This window comes from Martes martes, assembly GCF_963455335.1.
Source record: "Martes martes genome assembly, chromosome: 13".
Lineage (NCBI taxonomy): Eukaryota > Metazoa > Chordata > Mammalia > Carnivora > Mustelidae > Martes > Martes martes.
In genome coordinates this window covers 77,811,890-77,823,908 of record NC_137901.1, presented here as the reverse complement: position 1 = coordinate 77,823,908, position 12,019 = coordinate 77,811,890, and the positions used below count along the sequence as shown (strand labels likewise).

General features: G+C 42.4%; 1 protein-coding gene across 1 annotated transcript in view; it reads right to left on the bottom strand.

Moving 5' to 3' along the window:
• Nucleotides 1-12,019, bottom strand: part of CIT (citron rho-interacting serine/threonine kinase) — a 162,018-nt gene that overhangs the window by 29,135 nt on the left and 120,864 nt on the right. The window contains exons 25-28 of the mRNA XM_080820904.1: nucleotides 10,675-10,872; nucleotides 9,990-10,183; nucleotides 7,376-7,511; nucleotides 4,888-4,992 (exon numbers count right to left, since the gene is read on the bottom strand). Coding sequence (XP_080677030.1) covers nucleotides 4,888-4,992; nucleotides 7,376-7,511; nucleotides 9,990-10,183; nucleotides 10,675-10,872 — 633 coding nt within the window. The remainder of the gene's footprint in view (nucleotides 1-4,887; nucleotides 4,993-7,375; nucleotides 7,512-9,989; nucleotides 10,184-10,674; nucleotides 10,873-12,019) is intronic.

Sequence of the window (12,019 nt, the reverse complement as noted above, 5' to 3'; positions counted from 1 at the left end):
TTAAAAAAACAAAAAAACAAAACACTGACTGATAAACATAGAATATAAAGATGTTTATTAAAAAAAAAAAACCCAAACCTATGGAAGGGTTGGTGGCCATGTAACAGGTCAGTGGGTGTCAATGGTGCAACAAAGGTACCTAAAGAGCCCAGGGTAATTGGCAGAGGTTTTCAGAGCCTGGAATGGAGCTGGAGATGTCCCACAGTACTCCTTGTTGTTCAGACAATGTGGACTTCTAGAAAGTCTCTTTGGAAAGATAAATCTACCAGAAAAGAACATTTCAAACTTGAAATGTTTGGAGGGACTTGAAATGTTTCTCTTAGGAAAGGCAGGGCAGTCTGGAATGGGAGAGCAAATTAGATATCTAAGTGACCGTCACAGAGATAAAAGAAGTAGTTTTCTCATAGAACTGTCACATAGGAGCCAATTCATGGAAAGTATGCAGAAGGGCACCTGGCACATAGCAGTTGTTAAGGAAACATTATTTTTTAAATTATTCATTAAGTAATTTGATCACTAATCAGCATTAATCTCTTTATTTTGGTTGGAAATATCAGACTGCTCTATTTTCAAATGTTTCAATGAAATAGAACCAGTGGCTGGAAGTTACAGGCTTTAATTCAAAATAAGACAGGACTTCCTGAGAATTAAATTTACTGGAAAAAGTGGGTTGACATATCCAAAAACACTGTGCACTCAGGCCAAGGTCCAACCAGGTGCACTGGTGGGAAATGTTGGGGAAGGGATTCTCTGCCTTAGACAGGTTAATTTGACCAGAATTAGCAAATGGATTTTCATCTTGGTCATTACTTCTAATGGACTGAGAGTGGCTGTCAAGTGCCATGGCAAAAAAGGTTCTGAAGCCATCTGGGGCCCAAGAGGAAAGATTTAGAAGAAATATCCATTAGCAAAATCTGCCAGGGGCAGGGATGAAGAGGACAATGGAACAAGGGCTGGGAATTTGGGTTGCAGGACATAAAAAACTCTTCCCAATTCTGAGGCAATGATTCTGGCCCCCTTTACAGGTCTCTGTACCTCATGAAGAGAACACTTGGGTTAACCTAAGAAAGAAGACAAACGAGCAAATACAAAAAAGGGAAGAGAGACAAACAAGAAACAGACTCTTTATCTATGGAGAACAAACTGATGGTTACCAGAGGGGAGGTGAGTGGGAGGATGGGAGACATAGGGGATGGGGATTAAAGAGGACACTTATCAGATAACACACACACACACCAATATCTCTTGATTTCAAGATGTGTTATAATCAGATGGTCTGGTAACAGAATAAGGATAGACATGTAGATGACTTTGTAACAAGAAAACTTAATGAGGGGGACACCCGGGTGGCTCAGTTGGTTAACCCATTGCCTTCGGCTCAGGTCATGATCCCTGAGTCCTGGGATCGAGTCCCATATCGGGCTTCCCCTGCTCTGCAGGGAGCCTGCTTCTCCTCTGCCTCTGCTTCTCCCCCTGCTTGTGCTCTCTTTCTCTCTGTCAAATAAATAAATAAAATCTTAAAAAAAAAAAAAAAGAAAGAAAATTTAACGAGGAAAAGAGTCTTTAACAAATGGTACTGGAGTAACGAGATAGTTCTATGGAAAACAGTGAACCTGTCCTCTCATACCATACATAAAAATTAACTCAAAATACATCCTAGATCTCCATATGAAAGCTAAAACTATAAAACTTCTAGGAGTACAGAGAGAAGAAAATATCTTCAACTTTAGGGTAAGCATAGATTTCTTAACTAGAACACAGAAAACACAAACCATTTTTAAAAACTGATAAGTCTGACTTCATAAAAATTAAGAATGTTTGCACTTTGAAAGATACTGTTTTAAAAGACAACGCAAGCTACAGACTGGGTGAAAGATTTACCATCCATACATTTGGCAAAGAGTTAATATCAAAAACTCTTTGGGGCGCCTGGGTGGCTCAGTGGGTTAAAGCCTCTGCCACCGGCTCAGGTCATGATCCCAGGGTCCTGGGATCGAGCCCCACATCAGGTTCTCTGCTCCACGGGGAGCCTGCTTCCCCTCCTTCTCTCTCTGCCTGTCTCTCTGCCTACTTGTGATCTCTGCCTGTCAAATAAATAAATAAAAATCTTTATAAAAAATAAATTAAAAAAAATCTTTAACAACTTTACTCAGAAGTAACTACCCAAGAGATTTGAACTTACACTTCCCAAAAGAAGATATATGAATGACAAAGACATGAAAAGATGCTTATCATCTTTCATTATTAAAAAAAAATGCAAATTAAAACCACAATGTGAGGGATGCCTGGGTGGCTCAGTTGGTTAAGCGGCTGCCTTCGGCTCAGGTCATGATCCCGGCGTCCTGGGATCGAGTCCCTCATCGGGCTCCTTGCTCCGCAGGGAGCCTGCTTCTCCCTCTGCCACTCTGTCTGCCTGTGCTCACTCTCTCTCTCTCTGACAAATAAATAAATAAAATCTTTAAAAAAAAAAAACAAACCACAATGTGATATTGTAATTGACACACTAGAAAGACTAAACAATGCCAAGCATTACAGATTGGAACTGCCGTTGGGCATGCAAACTTGAACAACACTTGTTATCAACCTATACGTGGGATCCAGCAATGCTCCTTCTAGAGGAATGAAAACATATCCACACAAAGATTTGCCCACAAGTTTTCACAGCAGATTTATGTATAATAACTAAACACTGGAAACTATTCAAAGGATCATCAACAGGGGAGCGGATAAATTATGGTATACCCATACAATGAATTACTGCTTAGAAATAAAAAGCAATGAACTGCTAGTGCATTCACCAAAACAGATACATCCCCATAAACATGCTCAACTAAACCAAAGAATCGAAGGGCGCCTGGGTGGCTCAGTCAGTTAAGCGTCTGACTCTTGGTTTCAGCTCAGGTCATAAGCTCAGGGTCACAAAATGGAGCCCCAAGTTGGGCTCCATCCTCAATGGGGAGTCTGTTAGAGATTCTCTCTCTCTGTTTCCCCCTGTCCCTACCCAACTCACACACACTCTCTCTCTAAAATAATCTTTAAAAATTAAAAAAAAATAATAAAGTATTCAGATACAAGGAGTATATATAGTATGACTCCACTTCTAGGAAATTCTAGAAAAGAAAAGCTATCAGTAGTGACAAAGAGCAAGCAGATCAGTGGGTTCCTGGGGCCAGGGTGAGAAGGTTTTGACTAGAAGAGGCATAGGGAACTTTTTTGGATGATGAAATGTTTTATATTTTCACTGTGATGATGATTAATCAGGTGTCCCCACCTTAAAAAAAAGTATCCAAAAAAAAAAAAAAATACTCAGGTTAAGCCCTTGGTCACATGGTTATAAAGTGCACAGCAGGCCCAGGTCCTAGCCACATCCTGAACGATAAATATCATTCTTTGTTTCGTAATGGTTTCAACTGTCAGTGAAATCTGCCTCAAACTCAGTGTCAGCCAGATGTCTGTGCTCAAAACTCTATCTGCGAGGTACAGACTGGGAAGCTGGAAATGTTCTCGTGTCGTTTGGAAGTGAGAAGGAGGGGACTGAATCAGGATCCCAGCCTGCTATTCCAAGACTTGTCACTGAGTCACCATGTAACCTTGGACCAAAGTGTCGAGTTGTCAGAACCAACTCTCTTCCTTCAGAAGGAAAATAGGACCAGGCAACATCACTGATTATTTCTGTTCTGTTTCCAACATGTGCCTAAGTGGGGGCGTTGTCTACTCATTCCAGATAAAAGACCATCGTTCTTTACTTGACCACCAGGTAGATCTTTGAATTTTTATGACAGCGTTCTTAACCCTGCCTTTGGTGAACTTCCCTGTGTGTATTGATTAATTTTGTTGTAAAATCTTTATTGTGATACAATATACATAAAAATTGCCATTTTAACCATTTTTAACTGGACAGTTCCCCAGCACCAAGGACATGCTCGGTGTTAGGCAACCGTCACAGTCATCTATCTCCAGAACTCTCCCAAACTCCCACGCATTTTTTTTAAAGTCTCATTCTGTAAAATACTTCATACGCACCTGCGAAATTTTCACCACAGTTTTCAAAGTTAATAGCTTAGCAATATTATTTCTATCAGCAGGGTCCTTCGGGAGGCATCATATAGTAAAACCTCAACTAACCAGAATAGGTGACGTGGTTAATTGAACTATCAGGTTCACTATGGGCTAAACAGAACACTCTTGGAGTCCTGTTTCTCATTAAATGTCTTTAGAAAGTATATTTGTCCTGGTTGGTCTGTTCTAATGAACAGAGCAGAATCATTAGTGATTCAACATATAAGGGAGGGCTTTGGTTGGGAGTGGGAAGTAGTCATCAACTTAAAGAGAGACTTTCAGACTTCGGTTAAAAGGTCCAGGAAATAATATAAGGGATGGGTTCAGGAGCTTTCCATTCTATGTCTCAAAGGCAGGGCCTAACTTTTTTTAACTGAATTAAATGGATGATCAAAAGTCTTCATGACATTTAGTATGTAGCATAAATCTGGCCAAGTCCCTGCCCTGTGCGTGAAGCCAATGTGCACAGATGTTTATCAGCCCGAAAACTGAATATACTTTAGATATTAACTCTAAAAGCACAATTTCATTCAGTATTCAGTCACCCATATATTTAACAATCTTCCATTTGGCACATACTCATTGGTGCTCAACATTCTTTTAAGCACCACATGAGCAGATACAAGTGACAAAGACCCTCTGGCCTTCGTGACACATTCTTTGAACATGGTAAATGCCTTCAAAAAAGTATTAAGTGACCACCTTACTCTTTCTTGAAAATTCAAACTTCAGAACTTAGATGTCTGATCTGGATCTGACCACTTAACACAACAAATTTCCACCTTCCGAATTCCACCTGGCCCTTTTTCTCAGGTGTCACAGACTCACCTCTTCCAGAAGCCTCTGTTTGAGCTCCCGTTCAGTCTCCAGTTTCTGCTGTAAACTGCGGGCGTTCATTTCAAGCATGGCATGTTTCTTCTCCAGGTCATTGAGCTGGGCATTTGGAAAAATTGGCCACAATATCATATTTAGGAATGCTAGATGCTGATGACTTTTGCAAATACCCACAAATTTTCAAATGTAAAGAATCGGGTTCTGAAGATCAGAGTATAAATATTGTTTTCTAGGAGCGCCTAGGTGGCTCAGTGGGTTGAGCGCCTGCCTTCGGCTCACGTCACGATCTCAGGGTCTTGGGATTGGCCCCCACGTTCAACAAGGAGTCTGCTTCTCCCTCTCCCTCTGCCTATGCCCCTCCCCCCACTCATGCTGATTCTCACATGCCCATGCTCTCTCTCTCTCTCTCGAATAGATAAAATCTTTCAAAAAATAAATGAATGAATAAATAAATAAATATTGTTTTCTAAAAGTATAACACAAAGGTCCATGTCACAGCTAAGCCTTATATGGGGATAGGGTTATTTCTAAGGCATGGGTCACATAGAGCTATGACAACTTCTAAGACAAGGATGATCACTTTGACTGAAATTAATTAAGTAATCAAATGCTGAATGCTTACTATTTGCACAGCATTATATCAGGGCTCTTGGGGATGAAAAAATGGACAAACTCTCTTAAGAATCTTATATAAAGTCCAAAGGCAGAGAGCAGCCCATAACTAGACATGTACACAAATAAGGATTGCTTTGTCACATAATATTTTTGATAAAAGGGGTATGGAGAAGAGAAAGTCTTCCTGAATTACCAGTTGTCTAGAAAAGATTACATCAATGTCTGGAGTCCAGTTTGTTTTTTATTTAAAGTGAGTTCTGTACCCAGGGTGGAACCCAACTTGGGGCCTGAACTTACAACTCTGAGATCAAGACCTGAGCTGAGATCAAGAGCTGGACACTTAACCGAATGAGCCACCCAGGTGCCCATTCAATGTCTGGAATCTTAAAGGATGGGCAGAACTTTGCTATAGACACTCTAAGAACAATCAAATAGAAAAAAATACTCAAGTTCAATCACAAAAGGGTTCCTTTACCTCTAAATAATACACTAATTTCCTCATGGGTTTAAAAAAAAAAAAAGTAAGCCAGTATCAAGGAACTCCAGCGTGCTCCTGAGTGGCAAGCTCTAGCCTTAAATCCAATAATTTTATTTCTGTGAAATTTTACTTTTGTAAGAAAATAATCATGGCTATCCATAAAGATTTATAACACCACAGCAGAAAATTGAAAGAAGCTCAAAGTTCCAACACAAGTAGAATGATTAAATGATTAAACAGATATTTCTGTGTTGTTGAGGTTTTTTTTAGAACTACACATTCAAAACACAGTCAGTAACTGAGGAAAAGCCCCTAGTTCTACGGTGTTTTTTTTTTTAAAGCTATAAAGTTGTTTACATAATAAGAATCTAAATTTATTCTGATAGATCAGTGGTGGATTGCCAGTCATCTTTTCCTTTATTTCTCCCTGGTTTCTAGATCTGCCACAACGACCCCAAATAGTTACTTTTATAATCATGAAATAACAAAGAGGTACACAAAATACTAAATTCAGATTCTTGCTTTATTTTATGTGTTTTATTTTATGTGTTTGTGTTTGTGAAAAAGCATGTGTGTTTGTGAGCGTGGATCTGTACATGAAATTTCTTTGATCTGCATTCTTGTTATCTGGAATGCTGGAGCATCTATTTGAAATCTCTTTCAAGACTTAGATAAACCTCCAGAACACGGCACGTGCCTATTTCCAACGTAGAATACTGGGGACTCACACGGCCATTAGATTCTCTCGTGCCCCTGGCCTCGGAACAGAGAGAGGCCAGGCTGCCCACTGTGGCAGCAACGGAAGGAGCATTAGTCCTTGCCACTGAGCACTTCCCAAGAATGCTCGACATTAAAGCCTACAACCAACCCAGAGATTAAATCTCAAATCAGGTGCCAGAAAACGAGAAAGCAGTGTGGCCAGATCAGAATCCAGACCTCAGGGGCCTGGAGAGTCACTGACAGACTGTGACAAACCAGTCCCCACCACGCCTCCCACGCTCTCGCCAACCCAGGAGGTCCCATGTGGAGCCTGACCCTGCGACTTGACAGGACAGAGTAAATGTACATTCGTGAAATATGCAGACCGTGGATTGTACCTGCGCATGGGTCAACTATGCCGTCTAAAAGAGGGAGATGGGGGCGCCTGGGTGGCTCAGTGGGTTAAAGCGTCTGCCTTCAGCTCGGGTCATGATCCCAGGGTCCTGGGATTAAGCCGTGAGTTGGGCTCTCTGCTCAGCGGAGAGCCTGCTTCCCCCTCTCTCCCTGCCTGCCTTTCTGACTACTTGTGATCTGTCTGTCAAATAAATAAATAAATCTTTAAAAAATAACAAATAAATATAAGAGAGAGATGAAGATGTCCTCCTAAAAGCAGAAGGGATGGGCGCTGACCTTGTCAGAGAGGCTCTCAGCTTTCAGCTTCTGCTCTTTGAGGGCCTGCTGCAGGGCGAGGATCTCAGCCTTGTGCTCCTTCACCGCCAGCTCCACCACCTGGCGGGACTCGGTGATCCGCTGGTCGGCCCGCGCCCTGCCGGGACAGCACAGGCCCATTTCAGAAGCCCCCCCAGTCACCAGTCCAGAAGGAGGAAGTGAGCCCATCTCTGATCTCAATAAGCAACCAAACAGGCTACCGGCTGGAGAGAGGCCCAACCCAGATTCCCAGTTCCAAATTATGTCTTGCTTTCTGACTGCTTACAGAGTGAAGATCTGACCCACTTTAGACCTTGGGTAAAAATACTCTTAATAGTTAAAGTTCCTATGAGTACTCACTTGGAAAGGCTGAAAGGGAAAAGGCAATTTTCCAAAAACAATTGGACTGAATGGGATGTAGCTAGACTGTCAGAGCCTCCCCTGGGAGCAGAAATGGAATGAGGTCCCCCGAGGGACCACAGGAAAACTCAATCAAGGAAACATTTCCTCTGATTAAAGTCTAAGCAATAAGTTACATGTTTGGGGTGCTCATTAGGAAACTGAAACTCGAATCTGATGAATGTATCTATAAATAAGGTTAGAAAATAGAAAAAAACAAGACCTAAGCTAGAAAAACTGCTGCCGTTCCCCATTTAAGTCTTGTGTTTTGGTCCTTCCATACCTGGGCTTATTATAGACTCCTCTACTGGCCAGCGCTCTCCTCCCCTACCTCCCCTACCTCCCCTTCCCTGCAAACCCAAATCTTACTCAGCCTTCAGGGATGAACTCAAAAGGCCACATTCTCCGTAAAACCTTGCTCAATTTCTCCTCTTGCAAGGAAGCTCTCCTTGCTCTAGATCCAAAGCATAAACGTACTCCTCTCCTGGCACACCCCACTCTCTATTTGAGGTGGTAAATACCCGAATGCATAATTCATCTTCTCCATGAGACTTGCCTCTTGAGTAGAAGAATTAAGAATTATATTTTACTCATCTCGGTATCCCACGTAACACCAAAATAGAGGGGCGGGGGGGTGGGGGGAGAGAAGAAAAGCCAAGATCTTTCACAACTGTCCCTGAAAGTATACATGAAATGTCTTCCTAAGCACAGCCCATAATTATACCTTCCATGTGGAGTTGTGTGTTTCTTGATGCTGAAGTCAGCTTCCGACCCTCAAATTGGTCTCTGAGGGATTCTAGAAACAGCTCGGAGAGGAGCTGCACTTGAGGGCAGAAGGGAGGGGGTCTGCGTGAAAGCGACTGGAATATACCATGAAGGCTCAGGGGAAAGAGGAACAGGAGGTCTTAAACCGGCAGCCCGTCACCTGAGCAAATACCGCGTGGGAGGATATCCAAAATATGAGTAGGTCTACCGGTGTCTCTTGAAATGGAAGGAGTCTCATCTTTTGCCTCCAATCTTTTCTAGTGTAAGTGACTTAGCACACATTAAACATCCAACACATTTGGCTGAGTCTACTGTACTGTGGTCAAGTCAATGTGGGAAATGCCAAAATGAGTCCGATGGTATCCAACTAAATGTTTTGTGAGAGGCGTTTCTAGGCATAGTTTATCTCGGTTAAGGAGTTCAGAGTATCCCAGGAAGGTCAGTTTCAGAGGACGGTGGTATGAGTGAGGCTAGGAAGGAAGGATACAATTCATTTGTGCACACATGAAGTCATGAGCTAACTCTTGTGTGCACACTGGAAAATGAGACCTATTCTTCAAGACCATTTATTTCTATCTGCTGGTAAACTGTCATAATAGACCCATTTTGTTAGAACCAAACACTTTGCAGCTGTAAAGCTGTCATAACCAATCTTCCCATTGGCCATGTCTGCAGTGTGAAAGGCACCCCCCAGGGGTAGGAAGTATGTGACCTGCACTATCATGATCCCAGTAGGAAGAGGATTCTGACTTTGGAAATGAAAGTGGGAAAGCAGAGGAAAGATCCTGCTTGAACTTATTATTTCCTACCACGAAAGAAAAAAACTCAACTATTCTTGTAGAGAAGTTGTTCTCAACCAAGGTTGATGCTGCCCCCCTGGGGCATCGGACAATGTCTGGAGACATTTTTGGTGTCACAACGTGAGGAAGGGGTTGTTACTGGCATCTAGTGGGTAAAAGCAGGGATGAGACTCACATTTTACGAGTCACACGACGGCCCCCACAACAAGGGATTATCTAGCCCAAACAGTCAATAGTGATGAGGTTGAGAAACCCTGGTGTAGACGGGTGACTAGCTTTACACAGGACCGGGGTTAGAATGGAGATGGTCTTGCTACATGGTCACAATTATAACAAATGCAAGGTAAGAGTTTCTGCCAAGGAAGCACTGAGCTATTTGCCCTGCTGGCTCCCAGGCCCCCACATGGAGTAAAAGGACACCAGCTTTCAACACAGAATCCAAGGGACACTGGCCATATTTCCAACTACGATGACTGACCCCTTGGTTTGCCCAAGAGTCTCCCAGCTTCAGCACTGAAAGTCTTGTATGCTAGAAACTTCTCTCAGTCCTGGGCAAGCTGGGACTGTTGGTCACCCTGTTCCTAATGCTCAGGTGATCCCACAAATGGCTTTCTACAAATAGGTAGTCCCACCTGCTCTGCTTTTCGGTGTCCAGCATCCTCTGTAACTCTCGAACCCGACACTCAAACTGGGACTTCTCGTCGCCAAGGACACTCCTCCACGCCTCCCACTGCCGCTCTTTTTCCAGCAGCTCGTCATTCAGGGCCTCCAGGTCCATGACCTGTTCTTCCAGCATCGTGCAAGTGGTCTTCAGAGCCTCCATCGTCTGCAAATCAGTACCACTGAGTTGTGCCTTGTATCAAATGAGGATTTCCTGGATGTTACTTTTGTTGGATCAGTGTCAGAAAAGCACAAGTTTCTAACTATAGTCTGAAACACAGTGTATCTTTTTCTTCTATAAACCCAGGGGACCAGACAGGATTGGATAAAGGGCCATTTCCGCCACCATCTTGAAGACAGAACCCAAAGCAAGCCAAGGGGGAAGAGACTACGCTTAAAAATCAAGGGACTCGCACTAGCCTCCCAGAACATTCTATCTTATTTTTACTTTTTTAAAAATCCAAATGAAGAGGACAACACACTTCTAAAAGCTACTCTTTCCAAACCCCCAAGCCCTCAAAACAGACATGGTGATGAAAAAGAGCCCATTTAATAGACATGGATCAGTCTCGGATCCCTTGCGAGAGGTATACCAGGTGCCCGCACTAACAGGATCCAAGTGTGCCAGGGATCCCTGACACTGCTTACTGCCCTTACCTGCTTCTGGCTGGTGAGCTGCATCTCCCTCTCCGTGATCTCACGGCGAAGATGATCCACTTCGCTTCGTAGCTGGGCTATCTCATCGTTGGCGCCGGAAGCCTCGTCGAGTTGTTTGGACAAGTAGAAATTTTGGTTGTTGAGCTCAGCATTGTCCTCGGTGAGCTGGTTTAGCTGTTCCTCCAGGTCTGTGATTACCTAAAGAGGAAAGGAACCCAGTTCTGCATCGAGAAAGTCCATTTGAAATGAGAACTGCTACTAGAGCCATTGATTTTAGAACCTACGTGACACTAGCAATGCACGTGCCACTTCCGTTTGCTCAGCCAACCCCGGCTGCCAAAGCTGAGCTCCCATGCCCGCCCACTTAGCACTACCACACATATGCTGTGGCGGAAAAAGAAGTCTCTGATTCTTTCTCACTCAGGAACCATCTGGAAGACATGGCAAAAGCAGATCAGTCAAAAGTGACTGTCGTATGGAAGTGGCAATTTGAAATGAGATCAAGTTAATGGACGATAATATAATGTGGAAAATGCAAGCCAAGGACGAGGCGTCTAAGAGATAGCATCACAATCAGCTAATTAAACAGACGGCACCATCCACAGGACATTAGAACCGGAGATAGTCTTAGAAAGCAAAATGAAGTTCTTATCGAGGAGGACTGACTAAGAAGGACACTGAGAGTTATTTTAATACCTCGGCAATAAATTTAATTTCATGCAACAAAAGGGAAAAATTTAAGGGAAGCTCAGAATAATCCTGAAAACATTGTACCATGGCATCACTTTAATGGTTTTTATTATACAGTTAGCTATCAAAAAATGGGAAGGCATGTATATGAAATTGTCATTTTATTGAGAGATTTAATCTGGCTTTGCTAAATTATTTCCCTGCTCAATGGCAGAATGACTTTGATTTCAGTGCATTTAGCTTCCCTATTCTCTTTTCCAAGGTTCAGTATCAGGCTTGCAGAGAGCTATTGTATGTAAGACTTTCGAAGTTTAAGGGCAATTTTCTAATAATAGTTGGAATGAGGCACACAGGCAGTAAATTAAATTTTATATAACAAAAAGAAGTAAATTAAAAGGAAATGCCTTGAAGCCTACAGTTTATTAATTGTTTCCAATTTCCAAACCTAGAGTAGACTTAGTTTAGGAAATGTTGCCACTCTTTCCATGACTAATTCCCTATTTTAACCCCCTTTGATTATCAATTTTTAAAAAATCTTCCCAGGCACATAGAATTAAAGAACATCAATTAAGGACATTTGTGCAATGTGGTTCAGAAAACAGAGCTTTTCATTTTGTTAACTGAGCTGATAAGCTTTTAATGTAGTTAAGTGGTC